Here is a 16,989-nt window from a genome sequence, read left to right as displayed (position 1 = left end):
GAAATTAAATTTATTAAACAGAAAACATATGTATAATGCATGAAAAATTTAATTTATGTGTACCTATGTCATTGTCTACAATGTAAAAATGTAATAAATCTGTTAAAAGTCTGCGTTGTATCTACTCTACTGGTGTCTTCTCCTGGTCAAAAACGGTAAAAGCAATGGATTATTCCCTTTGTGGTATCAATGTGGGTCTCACTTTGGGTGTGGACTGACATAATTAGTTGTGACGCTCCCTTATATAACCTGCGTTGCTGCAAATTCTTTTTGGATCTTTAAGCCAAAATCTCCCAGAGGGAAGGATGAATACGGTATGTAAATCCTCTTATGTGTACCATAGTAAAACATATTGTAACAGTTCTATTAATACTAAATGTATATGTTTACTAACCTTTCCAAATAAAGAAGTTAATAAATTACACAAAAAAGAGAAGTACAAGTTTTAAATCAAAAACATTTAATAAACATAGTTTTCTTTAAAAAGGGATACAAGTACTGGGAAGAAAGTGAAAAATGCAAAGTACATCTGATTAATAACTTACATTAAATAATATGATTCCTGTAATAAAACAGTAATAAAGCTTGAAACTGTAACTGCTCGATGCTTGTGTATGCAGCCTATGTTAACTTCGCCAAGACCTCTGACACAACCTCCTACTCTGGCATCATTGCTGAACTCATCCAGTTGGGTATCGACCCATATACTGTTAGGTGGGTCGCAAACTAACTCGTACAGTCAAAATAGGGGATTCTACTAACTCCTCCAACAGACCTGTAACCAGTGGTGTTCCACAGGGATCATTTCTGGAACACCTACTGTTCGGAATCTACTTCTCCAAAGTCCAGGCAAAAACTAAAGGTCTGTGGCTGACAAAGTTTGCTGATGACTGCAAACTGGGAATGGTTACCAAGTCCCCAAATGATGTCAACATCCTGCAAAAGGGACTTAATCAGACTAATGATTGGTGCCAAAGTCATGGTCTTAAACTAAATGCAAGAAAATGCATTATCATCCTCTTTAGCAAGGGTGATGTTCCTGCAAACTACCACATCAATAGCAATACCCTAAACCAATGATGGTGAACCTTTTGGGCTTGGCGTGTCAAAAATTTGGAAAATGCCTATCTTGACTCTACTGATGTATCACCCCTCCAACATATTAATTTAAAAAAACATAGTCCAATCATGTGTGCTGCTATGTATTAAAAAGTAAAAGGAAAAAATCAGTGACTTACAACAGAGACTGACAACAACCTTGCACCTTTGATCACCATGTCTCTACAGTGTTACGAATTATATTTTATATAGCTCATCTCATAAGTAAGGGCATTGCCTCCAGAGAAAAAGAGGGTATAACCCTGCAGTATTCTTCCCTCATCAGGCCAATATTAGAGTACAACGCTCCCTTTGGTATATGCCTTTCCAAGCACCTGCAACAACTGAAGAGACCACAAAAGTTCCTTACAAAGAACATTCAAGGTCTCCAGCATCTGTGATATGTGGACAGACTGAAATCATTGTCACTTTACTCTGTGTCATACAGACTACTCTGAGGTGACCTGTGCCTTGCATATAAGGCAATCTCTGACCCTGCTTTAATGGAAATGCTGCACATTCGCAAGTCAAACGGCACTCAGCTCACTCACTCTAAGTACCTTAACCTGGTACGCAACATCAAACAGAACCTGCTGGAGGGACGGATTTGCTTCCAGAGGTTGCCTCACCTTTGGAACAGACTTCCAATTTATATTAAACAGAGCGCCTCGCTAACCCTATTTAAGTACCCTTTGGATGACTGCATGGGTAATTAGAAATTCACCCCGGGGGTTCCATCTGTGTCCCTCTTAGACGGGGCAATAGATGCTGATTTTAGCATCTGCTTTAAATGGACACTCTTGGGAACAAGTGTTGAACTTGGCTAGGCTTGTAAGGGCTCTAGGACCATTAGCCTAATAACCTCCTATGATGTAAAAAGTACAGCAGCTCTTATATGTCATGGAAAGTAAACTTTACATTAAGACCATTATTCAGATCTGATAAAGTAGTACACTTTGCCATCAGTAATCAGGATTAATGTTAACTTCTAAACAGTAACAAAACTGTGTCACATGAATACAACAAAAAAAAGACATTTAGATGGTTTGATCAGGTCTCCGTGTACAACCAGATTACTTAAGAAATGGACATCAGTAAATTCACCTGCACCTCTATGCATATGTATACTAACCCTAACCCTGCTCCTGCCCCTAACCCCAACCCCAACCTTCCAAACTATCTTAAGAAAAACACTTTCCTGAGCAGTGGCACCACACAAGAGATTCAGAAACACTACATATACATATCCAAAAAAAATACACAACAAGAACACTTTCTTTTTTCTTACCTAGCCTTAACCTGCAAACACTTGCGTATGCGGGTGCGCACACACACACACACACACACACACACACACACACACATTCCCACAACTAAACTAATACAAATTCAGTTACTTCTACATTTTCCAGCAAACTAGGCATTTGGAAGCACAGCCATTTATTAAAACAAACTTTTCTACAGAAACAAAATGCTCACTTTGCCAGCACCTGAATATTCAATAAGGTAACCAGCACCCAATACTGACGATCAGTGGAGGAAACAAGTAAACTGAGAAAATTTAGAACTTTTGTGTGGAAATGTTTGCAAAATATTTATATATTCCTACCAGACTCAAAAAACTCTTCATGCAAACAAGAACCATATGTTGGAGATGCTATTGTTCAGCAAGATGTTCTTCAAAGCATATATTTTAGAAATGCACAGAGCTGCTTCAGTACAAAAAATACACGAATAGTAAGCCAAGTCTAACATTTGGAATATAATTTAACCTCAGTATAGAGATGTTTTTATTGAGTTGGCGTAAAATAATATGCCTCAAAGAGGTGAAAGTGTTGTTGTCTTTAGTGTTGATACTGGCTGCAACAGCTATAACTAAAAAATGGGAAACCAAAAACAAATCATTAGTAAGAGGTGAAAAGATGATTATAAACAGCTTTTTCCCCAGGCCTCCACTGAAAGTGGACTACTGCGCAGTCAGACATACCTGGCTAACAAATGTCAAAATAAATAAATAAAAATATGGAGCTGAGAACTAATAACAATACGATACAGACGTTCAAAGTAAAAATGGGCTGTACTGGACTCTGTAATGCAAACTGAGCTCGAAGAGGCCATTTGACATGTAGCAAAAGACCAAAAATGCATATCTATTTAATGAAGTAGATTGCAAGAAGTACAGTTGTGTACACTCACCATAAATGTAGATGTTCCACTGTGTTCACAGCTGCAGTCCTAACTATTGGGTTATGCATGCTGTGGTAGCCCTCAGTCAGTCCAAATACCAGAGTCAAGGATTTGTGTGTCGGCTGCTTTGCTTGCTGGATGACGTCAGGTCATCCAAGCTATAAAGGAGAGCAGGCGATGCCATTACCTCAGTTTTTCTTGCCTTAACCAACCAAAGAAGTCCAATTTAATAATTATTAGTAGTCCTAGGGTCAGAGACCCCCCATAGAAATATGCCTCTCTCTCTAAGGAAAGCAGATATCAGTGGGAAGGAAGGAGGGAAAGCATGACTGACACACTCAAACATCTACATTTATGGTGAGTGTACACAACTGTACTATGTTCTTCATGTTTCACTGCTGCAGTCTTAACCATTGGGAAGATTCCCAAAGCTGAGGAGAAGGGTGGAAGGTTATTAGAAACTTGAGATTGGGTGAGCATGCCCTGCAGAACTGCAGAGGCAAACCCAGCTCTAGCTTTTGAGAATAGGTTCAGATGGTAATGATTGGTGAAGGTGTGGACTGAAGTCCATGTGGCAGCTTCCAGGATGTCCTTGGTGGGTACCCCTCTAAGGAATGCTGTGGAAGTAGAAGTTGCCCTAGTGGAATGGATTCTGATGGTCCTAGAGAGTGGTTTTCCATGATAGGAGTAGCAAAATTGGATGCATTGTGCTATCCATTTGGAAATGGTCTGTTTGGATATTGGTTTCCCCTGTGCCCCTGTTTTAAAGCTGACCAAGAGCTGGTCAGTTTTTCTGAATGACTTTGTATGATCCAGATAAAATCTGAGTTGCCTGTGCACATCCAAAGAATGCAGTATCCTTTCCCCCTTGTTCTGAGGGTTAGGGAAGAAGGTGGGCATGTGGATGGCTTGGTTGAGGGTAACATCCGAAGCCACCTTTGGCATGAAGGAGGGATTGGTTCTCAGGTAGTCCCTGTCTGCATGGAAGATGATGAATGGCTCATGGCTATTAAGGCTTGAAGCACTGACACTCTCCTGGTGAAGTAATAGCCAGGAGAAAGGCAGTCTTCCAAGAGAGGCACTTTAGTTCTGAGGATGCTGCTGGCTCGAAGGGAGGCAGAGTAAGCTTTTCTAAAACATAGTTCATGTCCCAGGCTGGGGTGGGCTGTCTTCTGGGAGGTCTGATATTAGAGGCTCCTCTAAGGAATTGTTTGATTAGAGGGTGCGAAAACAATGGCTGTTCTGTATCAAAGTGTGCCGAGATGGCAGAGGTATGGATCTTTATGGAGGAGAAGGTGAGACCCTTATGAAGAAGCTCAGCAAGATAATCTAGAATAAGAAGAATGGAGAGCAGATGTATGTCTGTCCCCTTGGACTGGCTCCAGGAGCAGAATCTTTTCCATTTTCCAGCATAAGATTTTCTGGTGCTGGGCCTTGGCTTCTGTGATGATGTCAAGGACTTGCTTGCTTAGCATAGATTCCTTGCTGGTTTTGGTGGAATAAGCCATGCTGGGAGCTTGAGTGTCTGAAGGTCTGGGTACAGCACTGTCCCCCCCCACCATGGATAGCAGGTGAGGTATCAGCGGTAGCTGCAAGGGGGGCTGGTGAGATAGGCTGCGCAGCAGGGGGTACCAATGCTGTCTGGGCCAATCTGGGGCAATGAGTACTGCTCTTGGTTTTTCCTCCCTTATCTTGAGTAATACTTTTGGAATGAGAGGTAGAGGTGGGAATGCATACACAAAGAGGGTATTCCAAGGGAAGGTCAGGGCATCGAGCTTCCAGGCCAGGTGATGGCACTACCTGGTGCAGAATTGCTGTACTTGGTGATTTAATTGAGAAGCAAAGAGGTCAACCTGGGGGTCCCCCATGTGGGGGTAATTTGCAGAAAAATGTCTCTGTGGATTTGCCATTCATGTGGGTCCAGCAGGTTTCTGCTTATGTGGTCTGCCAAGGTGTTGACGCCGGTAGGTATTGGGCTATAAGATGTAGTCCCCATGGATGAGGCTGCTAGCCACAGGTTCATGGCTAGTCTGCACAGGGGGTAAGATAGAGTCCCTCCCTGTTTGCTGAAGTACCACATGGCTGTGGTGTTGTCTGTTTTTATGAAAAGAACCCCTGGTTTGAGGTAGGGTTTGAAGGATGCCAGAGAGCTTTGTACTGCTATCACTTCCTTTTGGTTGATGTGCAAGGGTAGTATTTGTGCATCCCAGAGACCTTGGGCGCATCTGCCTTCTAGGTGGGCGCCCCAGGCTATGTCTGAAGTATTGGTAGTTATGGTATGGTCTAAAGGACGGATGGTTAATGGAAGTCCCTTGTTCAGAGCACAGGGCTGGGCCCACCAGAGAAACTCAGATCTTATGCAAGGGAACACAGGCAGGGAGGTGTCCAGAGGTTGTGAGTGTTGATATCATAGGTTCTTTAGGTAACCGTGAATTTTCCTCATGTGTAGTCTGGCCAGAGGTACCAGGAGGATGCATGAGGCCATGTACCCTAGAGCTTGTAGAAACTTCCTGGCAGAAAGCTGGGTTTGGGAGGCCAGAGTATTGAAGTATTTTGGTAGGAAACTTTGTTTTTCTGGGGACAGATAGGCCATTTGCTGTTCGGGTCTATATTAGAACATCGAATATTTAACAGTTTGAATCACTAAAGGTCGACCCTTCAGTGATCGAACTGTTAAAACATCGAATGTTCAGAAAAAAAAAATAAAAGGGTGTAGGCAGGGGAGCAAGCCCCCCTGCACCCCTCCCGCTACTTAAATATACCAACTCCAAGACCGCACTACATTGAAGTAAACAGAAATCTCCCCTTAAGGAGATTTCCATTTACTTGTTCGATGTTCTGCAGTTTTGCTATTCTCGTGTTGACAATGTCAGATTTGACATTGTCGGTTTTCGAGAATGTAATATAGACCCTTGCTGTTCTGTGTCCAGTAAGGCTCCCAGAAATATGATTTTCCTGGTAGGTGTCTGTTTTTGTTTTGATTTCCTTTCATTGACAGTGAACCTCAGAGAGGCGAGTAGGGTTTATACACATGAGAGGTGCTGCAGGAGCAGTTCCTTGCAGTCTGCCTGGAAGAGACAGTCATCCAGGTAAGGGTAAATCTGTACATTGTTTTGCCTGCAAAAGGCAATGGCAGGAGCTAGGCATTTGGTAAATACCCCGGGAACAGTAGATAAGCCAAAGGGCAGAGCAAAGAATTGAAAGTGTAGTGAGCCTGCTCTGAAGCACAGGAATTTTCTGCATGATTCCCTTATTGTGATGTGCAGGTAAGCATCCTTTAGGTCTAAGGTGACCATCCAAGCTTTGTTTGGCAGCATTGGTAGAAGCTGTTGTAAGGTAAGCATTCTGAATTTTGGGATTACCAGGAAGGTATTGAGAAAGGATAGGCCCAGGATATGACGCAAAGTCCCCTCTTTCCTGGGAACAAGGAATAGTCTGGAATAGAATCCTTTTGCAACTTGTTCTGGAGGTACATGTTTTACAGGCTTTAGGGATATTAGGTTTTGCACTTGTGTTAGTGCTTCTACCCACTGGTTTGGAGATAGGTCTGGGTACGCTCTTGGAGGTGGTAGTTCTTGGAAATTTAATTTGTACCCCTGAGCAATGATTTTTAAGACAAACTGAACTGTTGTTATAGAATTCTAATTTTCTTTGCATAGAGATAGCCATCCTCATAGCTTTTGGTACGGTGGAGGCAGGCAGAGACGGAAAAGGTAGTCATTGAGAGTTTTTTCCATACAGGGTTGCTTTTGAACTCCCTACTCTAGAGTTTGAGGGGGACCACTGTTTTGTTCTGCTGTCCCTGAGTTTGAGTTCTAGTGGGCCTGTCCTTATGGGTTTTGCCCTGTGCCTGCCTGTTTGGTGCAGGAAAGGACCAGTGTTTAGAGGGAAAATATCTGCTGAACCTAGGAGGTTGTACTTGAAGAAAATCTTTAACAGTCATTTTGCTTTGTCTTCCATCTTTTTAAGCATCTCTTCAGTTTTCTGTTCGAACAACCGGTCTTTGTCAAGAGGTGCATCCATGACTTTAGCTTTGATCAGGGAGAGGTTGTTCCTTCGGCCATGCATGTCTTCTGATAACAGATCCTGTCACTGCTGCCCTGCTAGAAGCTTCTAGGGTGTCAAATCCACAGTGCAAGGAGTGCTTTGCCACCTGAGATGAAGAGTGCAGTAATTCTGTTACCTCTTTATTGTTGGCAAAATCTGGAAAAGCAGAAATTTTCTGTTTCAAAAGTTCCAAACTGTGCTGTTGATATTTTAACAGTTGAGAGCCTTTATAGTTAAAGTTGCAGAGGTATATACTTTTTTACCCCAACTGTCCAGGGCTCTGGATTCTTTGCAGAGGTAGCCTTAACTCCCTTAGTTCTCTGAATAATCACCTCTGGATCTGATATAGGATTTCTGTAGAGGAATTTATGTGAGTCAGGTACCCTGTAGTACCAGTCAGGTTTTCTGGGGGCAGGTGGAAGGGTGTCAGGGGTAAGGCTGGATTCTTGGTAAACATCTACCACCTCCAAGATGGGTCGGATGGCCAGAGGCCTGTGCTGGGGTAGGTCCAGAAACTCTCTTAGACTTTTCTTGGATTGAGGGAAATCAATTGATTCCCATTGGAAGTGTTCCCTGAGGGTGTGGAGGGTTTCCCCAAAGGAAAAGTCCTCTGGAATTCATGCAGAAGGAACAGATTCTTCTGCATCTTAGTCTTCATAAGCAGTAAGGGGATTTTCCTCTTCAAAAACAGAGGAGTTCTGATTGGATATCTGGAAAAGGTTCCCTTCTCCTTTTGGCTGGTGTGGCCTGATTACTCCAGATGAAAGTGATGAGATCCTCTGCCATTTTAAGCATTCTAGTTTGAGGAGGGAAAGGAGTACTGGAATGGAGACTTTTTGCTGTTTTCTTTGGAGTAGCTGTAAGTCTGGCCTGAAGAGGATCCCTCTGTGCCATCAGTGTGTTAGTCGGAAGAGAGGGCGAAGGCCTTGAAGTGAATTCCGAAGTGTGAGCAGTATCCTCGGAAGCCGGTGCATGTGTAGTGGCTCTGGACCCAACCGAGCCAGAGAAAGCTGAAGTCTCATTAGATGATGCAGTTTTCTGCGGCATTCAGGACTCTGAAAGGGTTTCAGTAGAGGTCTGCGAAGTAATTGAGTCGGGCATCAGGGGCTGCGAAAGTGCCTCACTGAATTCCGAAGAACTAACGACCCTTTTAGTAGTGGTGTCATCGGATGGCTTGGCTTTATGCGGTCTGTCTCTATCCTTATCTTTACTTTTTTTTTGGAAGATCTGCAGTTTGCTGACTGATGGACATCATATCAGTAATTGGAGATGGAAGAAGAAAATATCTGGCTACAAACAGAGCTCTATGAAGAATAGTTCTAGCAATAAAGAGGGCACAGAACCAACAGCGGGGTATGGTGTGATCTAGGCCTAAGCAAATGACACAGTAAGAATGGAAGTCTTGGTGTGGTATTTGCTTACCACAGGCGAGACAGTTATTGACTTTTTCGGACATCGGTTAGTGCAAGAAAAAGGAAGGCTCCCCAACGGGGTACTTAGCTTTAGACATTTTCAGCTGAAGTTCGAAATCTGGAAACAGCCTACTGGCACTGTTGCAAATTGCTTCTGCTACGGGCTCCATGGCAAGAAAGACTTATTTAATGGCTTCGCCTGCTCTCCTTTATAGCTCGGACGACCTGACGTCATCCAGCAAGCAACAGCAGCTGATGCACAAAACTTTGACTCCAGTATTCGGACCGAGTGAGGGCTACCACAGCATGGTCAACCAAATGGTTACAACTGCAGCAGTGAAACACGAAGAACATCTGTGAAGTTACTTGTCTAACTGTAAAGACTTGTTAACACTGTGAAATAAAACAATATGGTCACTAGTTAATACCTGAAAACTATGGTGTGAACAGTTAACGTGTGTTTAATTGTTTTTGTTTAAGGAGCAATTTTAAATCAAACTTGAGATGAAGACTAAATAGAACAGCAGATTGTGATATTTGGATTTGCAAGCTTAACAATGTCATCATTGAAGGTTAAATATTAGCACTGATTGTCCAACGTGAAGCTAATTTATTAGCATTGCATAAACATATAACTATCAAATGGTCATATCAACAATCAGTGTCGAAACAGCAAATGCACCACACATGGGGATTGCATATTATGTAAAAATGTGCATGCGTTAATTAATAGGGTATTTACACTGTGTGCAAAAAAAGATGGAAAAACCTGAAAATAATGGGGGAACAAAGACCCAAACTCAGGGACAATTTTGAAATATTACTGTGATTCATTTAACAATTTAATAGAACAACTTTTGTATCAACATGCATTTTCCATGCACTAAGAAGTATGGAATTCTACTATCTGGCATTACAGACCTCAGTGAAGTACCAGAAAATCAAACATTTTACAAGGGCAAAACAAAAACATGAGGCAAAATCAGGGATAGTTGAGAGGTATGCCTCCGACCCTTGCTCCAGTGATGGTAAACAAACAGGCTGATTGATATCTTTAACTGAGGATAGCAGTATCTGGAGAATGTGTACACTGTTTAAATGAAGGATGAGGTAGAACTATGAACATTTGACTCTGGTTGCATTTCTGTGAGGCAGTGGTTTGCTTGCTTGCTGATAACAGAATAAGATATGCTGGACAAGTTTTTACTCCTTTAAAGATCTTACAGAAGAACTGGATGCATAGTTCAGAAATTAATGAGAATGTTCTCTTCTAATGCCCCTTGTTGTGTATGCTTTACATATAGAACTAGACTTCTTTAGCAGTGTTTAAAGACTGCTCAGCTACTCATTTCAGAATTTTTCCTTAAAATCTACATGAAACCTCATAAGTGGATTCTTTGCAAACCCTGAAGCATTATATTTACCCCAGGCTCGAATTATTTGTTCTAGGCAAAGCAGGACTGCCCTATGACAAGGTGAATATACTCCATGGACTGACTCTGTCTCATAAACTAACTATGCATGCTAAAATTACATTACTATACAAACACAAATGTGTAAATAGAGGGGTCCATGGGGTCTTCAGAGTTAGCTGCTTGCTGTTTACCCTTCACTGATTACAGTTTGAGATAACTGAAGAAAGTTACAAGCAAGGCTGTGTTTTCTGAAATATAAATACTACATGCAGCTGGGGAATCATAGTTTACATATTGAACGAGAAGAGTTAAAGGCTTTCAGAGATATTCCTAGTACAGCTCCCAACAGAAGGCTTTCATTAACGCTTTCCTGATAAGGCAGCAACAGAATGCAACAGGTAGCATTACAGCCTCACAATGACTGATCCCTGCTTCAGTTTTCAGCTAAGATACATTCACTATTGAGTTTGGTTTACCTTCTCCATGTGGATGCGTCTAAGTTTTTGCATAGAGTTTGACTTGTGTAAGACACCTCAAAGATAATCTGGCTGGTGGTCTGGCAAATCTAAATTGCTCCCATGTGTCAATATTTGTCCGGTGATGGCCATCAACAGATCTGGGCTATTTCTTTGCTGTACCCCTGCTGCTAATCAAGATATGCTTTGGCACCCTAATATCCTGAAATGGATAAAAAGTAGGTAAACTGAACAGATAGCTTAGGTAAAGGATTATCTGAGAAGAGGCAAGACTTTTGTTTCTGGTACCTTTATGAAAAAAATTTTAGTCTCTAACACTTTTTACATAACTAAAGAACATTAAAATGGCTGAAAAAAAAAACACATACAAGGTTATTTAATTTTATACAGAACAACAGATACATGAACAGTTTAGTGGTTTCAGATTTAGTACATACAAATTTTCAGTGGTGTTGAAGAGTAACAAGGAGCTGACAGAGCTGATGTTCCTTGGCAAACCACCCAGACCCTCGTGTGCTTCATCTTCCTCTCGTCGCTTTGTGCTTACACAGACTGGGAAACACTTTAGTTTCTCCTAAAGAAAAAGGACAATAAAAGTCATATGGAATTTAAAAAAAAAGAATAAATCTTTTAAGATGCATCTATATAAACCCATGTTTTCCAGGTGAACTCTCAAACAAGAACAGAAAGCACACAAAGAATATACAGCTGAAATGAAGCATAACATTGACTCCTCAAGTCTTCTTAGCTGACCTCTGACATTGTCCCCAGATATGTATCTGTTTAATGATAAAGCTACGTAACCTTTTAGTTACTCACACATACTAATGAGGTGATAAACACAAATATAAAAGTGATACTTTGAAAACCACTGGGTAAATAAATGTTTCACTTTTTTTACTTACTCATTTGTGAACCAGGGAAGAGCAGATCCTCCTGGGAGGTTACAGACTTTTTCAAACATGACTCAGACTACAAGGACAACAGCAAATATCATATATCCGAACAATTTAGAGTAGCCAGTCAACTGACATGTTTTGGAGGGTGAAGAACATAAGAGTATCGAAAGAACCCCCACTCCAAAGACATAAGGATGGCACGCAAGCATGCTACTAGCCAGAAGCCTGACAAACTCCAAGACCCTAGAAGCTGTGAGGTAATGAACATCATATCACCATATAACAAAACTTAAAATTAGATTTTATTTGTAAAGTGTAATGTAAGTTCACTAATTTGTTTGGCATTTTCACTACTAATCTTCCAGTATAACACTGTAATTTAATATGCCATAGAAGCACTGAATTCATTTCAAAGTGGTGAGGAAGCAAAAGACTAATCTAGCATTCAGTGCCAATTTATCTCAGAATGCTCTTACACACACACACACACACACACACACACACACACACACATGCTTTCAAATGTGTGAGGAAAACAGAATACCCAGCAAAACCCATGCAGATGCAGGGAGGGGGATGAGGACTTCATGGAATACACTCCAGCCAGGAAATGGACTGAAGAACAAAGGGCTGCTAACCAGCAATGATAATTATTATACCACTACCAGCATGCTACCCGATTCTATATATGCCTGCAAAACTGACTTTCAGGACAAACAACAATCTAAAAAACAAACTATTAGATATTTCTCAAACTCTTAGGATAAGAAATCTGAACAAAGTCAAAAATAAATGAGGAGACAAAGGCTCAAAAAATATGAACAGATTTTATTTATTGCCTTTATAGATTTACAAAGTTACTAGAATAAAAGGTTTTGTGTTGGCATTCATTTTTTTTTTTTTGGATTTGATGTCTGAAACTCAAATGACTGCCATTATTTAGGGACTTCAATTATCAATGATATGCAGGAAATCCCAAAAGTTTATGAGGAACAAAACAGAAATATGAGGCATAAATTGGGACATTCTGTGAAAATCTGGACAGTTGAGAGGTATGGACTATTAATATAATGATGCTATTGTAAAGAAACAAATATGTTGAAAATATGAGGTAAAATACTGCATACGGGCTAACCTAAATGACAAATGTAAACAGACTCATAACATGGTCACATTATACCATTTTAAGACTAATAAATTAAAATGGCCTTGAAATCCAACTTCACAAAGATGGAGGGTACCACAAAAATCACTTTTAAAACCATAAGTCATACACAGAGCGGGATCCAGCACTGTAACAGAAAGCTTCAATGATTAAGAATTAAAAAAAAAAAAAAAAAATTCCACTCGTGAGTGCAGAATGTGTTTACATCTGCAGTGGCACTCATGAGTGGAATTTTTATTTATTTATTTTAAATTCTTAATCATTGAAGCTTTCTGGCCACAGTGTGCTCCCCAATCAAGGCACCTTAGGCAACTGCCTATATCGCTTAGTGATGGATTCGGCTCTGTGCGGAACTTAAACTAGTTGTTCCGCTGAGAGAGAGGGTTGGTGGCACAGCACGAAGCATCAGAGACTATCCATGTGCAACTAACAGTGGGTAAAACTACCTTCCAGTTTATAGCCTGCTACAGACCACCCTCCCAAACCCAGGAACCCCACTCGGCCTTCCTGAGAACACTGGAAAATATGAAGGTCTCTCCAAACACCATTATATTGGGCGACTTCAACTACCCAAACATAGACTGGGAGCATTACTCTAGCTCCAACACTCTAGCCCAAAGGTTCCTAGAACTTATAAACTCAAATGCTATGGAACAACTTGTTACCACTCCCACAAGAGGGGAAAACATACTGGACCTGATCATCACCAACATGGGGACTCTATGCTCCAGACCAAAAGTGTATCCCTCACTGGTAAGATCAGACCATAAACTAATCTCACTGGATATTCACAACCCGACCCCACCCCCCTGCCCAGAAAACCACAGTGAAAAACTTCTCTAAAGCAAATTTCACACTCCTCAAAACTGAGGTGGAATCCTTCAAAGCCTGTGGAAAATATGGCCCAGACCGCAGAATCCTTTATAAACGCATTCTATGAACACCTTCAGGAATTCATGGATCATGCAATCTCAAATAAAACCAAGACCCAATCCTCCAAAGGCAGACGTCCTGTCTGGTGGACCCCAGCCATAAACAAACTATACAATAGAAGGAGGAAGCTACTACATGATAGAGCAAAATCCCAAAAAGGGAAGGCATCTCTGATCAGTATTAGCAAAATACTATGGGCACTCATAAAATCATCTAAGGCCAGCTTCGAGAGAAAAATTGCACAGGACACTAAGGATAATCACAAGGCTTTCTTTAGTTATGTTAGGAACCTGGGTGGGAATTCCCAGATATGCTCAGAATTAGTCCAAAATGACAAAAAAAAATACACTGAACCCACAGACATTGCCAACATCCTAGCTGACAGGTTCATTGCAAACTCCCCTCCCCACCAAAAGGGCAAATATCTATCCCAGAGTGCTGCCCCCTTGACATCTCAGATGCTCAGGTAAGAGCCGCCCTCTCCAAAGCAAAAAACACAGCCAGCATCAATAGGACCAGACGGTGTCCCAGGCTGCATCCTACATGAACTCCAAGAAGAGCTAAACCCAAACATAAAACTACTGTTCAATCTCAGCCTTACTACAGGATATGTACCCAAAGAGTGGCGTACAGCAACAGTGGTCCCTCTCCACAAAGGTGGTGCCTCAGCGGATCCTGGAAACTATCGCCCCATAAGCCTGACTAGCTTGGTCTGCAAAGCTATGGAAAGGATCATCATGGACCTCATAAATAAATATTGGGGACCTACAGACACTGGATCCTACCCAGTTCAGCTTTGTTAAGGGCAGATCCTGCCTCTTAAACCTGGTCAATTTCTTTGAAACAGTCACCAAGGCCATTGACGAGGAAGGTGGTCCAAAGCCTACCTGGACCTCGCAAAAGCCTTCGATACAATACCCCACTCGGGCATTATAGATAAGCTCACCAGCTTAAATATAAACCCCTATGTCACTAGATGGGTTACAAACTGGCTCAAGGACAGAACCCACATGGTTAGAATTGCTGGAGCCATGTCAGACTCCACACCAGTTACAAGTGGCATCCCACAAGGCACAGTCCTGGGACCTCTCTTGTTCGGTATATATTTCTCGGAGGTACAGGCCAACACGGAAGGACTGTGGCTGACCATGTTCGCAGATGACTGCAAACTGGGCACCATAATCGACTCTCCAGCCGACACAAGCATCCTCCAAAAGGGCCTCATAGAAACAGACAACTGGTGCCAGAGCCATGACCTCAAGCTAAACACCAAAAAGTGTATAGTCATCCCCTTTGGCAAAAACAAAGTGCCCACAAATTACCACATAGGTGGTAATCCATTAAGTACAGAAGAAGTAATTAGGGACCTGGGGACCCAAGTTGATAGCAGTCTCTCATTTGACAACCACGTGGCCAAAGTGGTTAGAAAACATTTTATATAGCCCACCTAATCATGAAGGGATTCACATCTAGATCAGGAGGTCATCGTGCCTCTTTACTCATCCCTCATCAGGCCCATAATTGAGTACAATGCCCCTTTTGGGATGTACCTTACCAGACACCTGCAGCAACTGGAAAGACCCCAAAAGTACCTCACCAAGAGGATCAAAGGGCTCAAACAGATGCCATATGCTGCCCGATTAAAGAAACTCCAGCTCTACTCAGTGGCATACCGCCTGCTCAGAGGCGATCTGTGCCTGACGTATAAAGCCATATCCACCCCGGAATTAATGGACATGCTGCACCTCAGAAAATCCAAATCCCATCGAGCTACGCACTCGAGAGACTTTTACCTCAGCACTGAAATAAATAGGACATGCTGGAAGGTCAGATTCATAACCCAGAGGCTCCCTTCACTCTGGAATAAAATCCCAGTCCAGGTTAGGCAGAGTCCCTCACTGACTCTCTTCAAGAGGAATCTTGATGAGTGGATGGGAGATAGCCTAGTATAAACCTATGAACCTATCTGCCCTAAGGCATTTATAAGCCTAGCCCAAAGTTTTGTGGCTTACGCCACCCCTTATGTTAAAAAAATACTGTGCCCATTAGTTTGTTGTGCCTCTGTCCAGCAGTGACACAGAGATGATTCCCGGGGTAAACCTATGAACTCCCATCCACCGGTCAAGATTTCTCTTGAACAGAGCCAGCGAGGTGCTCTGCCTCACATGGACCGGGATTTTATTCCACAGCATAGGGAGTCTCTGGGTGACAAATCTATCCCTCCAGCATGTCCTATTTATATCCGTGCTAAGGCTTAAGTCGCTTGCTCTAGTGGATCTGGTAGATTTGGATTTTTTGAGGTGGAGCATGTCCATTAATTCCGGGTTGGACATGGCCTTGTATGTCAGGCACAGGTCACCTCTGAGCAGGGCGTATGCGACTGAATAGAGCTGGAGTTTTTTCAGTCTGGCAGCATATGACAGATTTTGGAGTCCCTTTATCCTTTTGGTGAGGAACTTTTGGGGTCTCTCCAATTGCTGCAGGTGTCGGGTGAGATACATCCCGAATGGGGCATTGTACTCGATCACTAGTCTGATAAGTGAAGAGTACAGGGGAACAATGACCTCACTTGATCTGGATGTGAATCCCTTCATGATCAGGTGGGCAATGTAGAAGGTCTTTCTAACCACTTTAGCAATGTGAGTGTCAAAAGAAATGCCACTGTCAACCTGGGTCCCCAGGTCCCTGATAACCTCTTCTGTGCTTAATGGATTGTCACCTATATGGTAGCTTGGGGTTACCTTCTTTTTCCTGAAGGGTATGACTATACATTTTTTGGCATTTAACTTCAGGCCATGGCTCTGGCACCAGTTATCAGTTTCCGTGAGACCCCTCTGAAGGATATCTGTGTCCGATGTACTTTCCACTATGTCGCCCAGTTTGCAGTCATCTGCAAACTTTGTCAGCCATAGTCCTCCTATGTTTGCCTGTACTTCTGAGAAGTAGATGCCAAACAACAGGGGGCCAAGGACTGAGCCCTGTGGGACACCACTTGTGACCGGCTTGGAGTCTGACACGGCACCAGCAACTCTAACCCTGTGGGTTCTGTCCTTTAGCCAGTTTGCAACCCATCTTGTGACATATGGGTTTACATTTAAGCTGGTAAGTTTCTCTATAATACCAGAGTGGGGTATTGTGTCGAAAGCTTTTGCAAGGTCAAGGTAGGCTGTATGGACTGCCTTTCCCTCATCAATGGCCTTGGTGACTGTTTCGAAGAAGTCGACCAAGTTCAAAAGGCATGATCTGCCCTTGACAAAGCCAAACTGAGTCGGGTCCAATGTCTGCAAGTCCCCTATGTCTTTGTTTATGAGTTCCATTATGATCCTCTCCATAGCTTTGCAGACCAGGCTTGTTAAG

At 42.3% G+C, this 16,989-nt stretch overlaps 1 protein-coding gene across 2 annotated transcripts in view; it reads right to left on the bottom strand.

Annotated features, from left to right (window-relative positions):
- Positions 1 to 16,989, bottom strand: part of WASHC1 (WASH complex subunit 1) — a 1,004,726-nt gene that overhangs the window by 192,275 nt on the left and 795,462 nt on the right. For both annotated transcript variants that reach the window (XM_044087615.1, XM_044087616.1), the window contains exon 5: positions 11,073 to 11,209. In XM_044087615.1, coding sequence (XP_043943550.1) covers positions 11,073 to 11,209 — 137 coding nt within the window. The remainder of the gene's footprint in view (positions 1 to 11,072; positions 11,210 to 16,989) is intronic.

The sequence above is a fragment of the Protopterus annectens genome, chromosome 11.part0 (genome assembly GCF_019279795.1).
Source record: "Protopterus annectens isolate FY-2018-M chromosome 11.part0, PAN1.0, whole genome shotgun sequence".
Taxonomy (NCBI): Eukaryota; Metazoa; Chordata; order Ceratodontiformes; family Protopteridae; genus Protopterus; species Protopterus annectens.
Note: the sequence above shows the minus strand (reverse complement) of the source record. Positions and strands in the feature narration are given on the sequence as shown.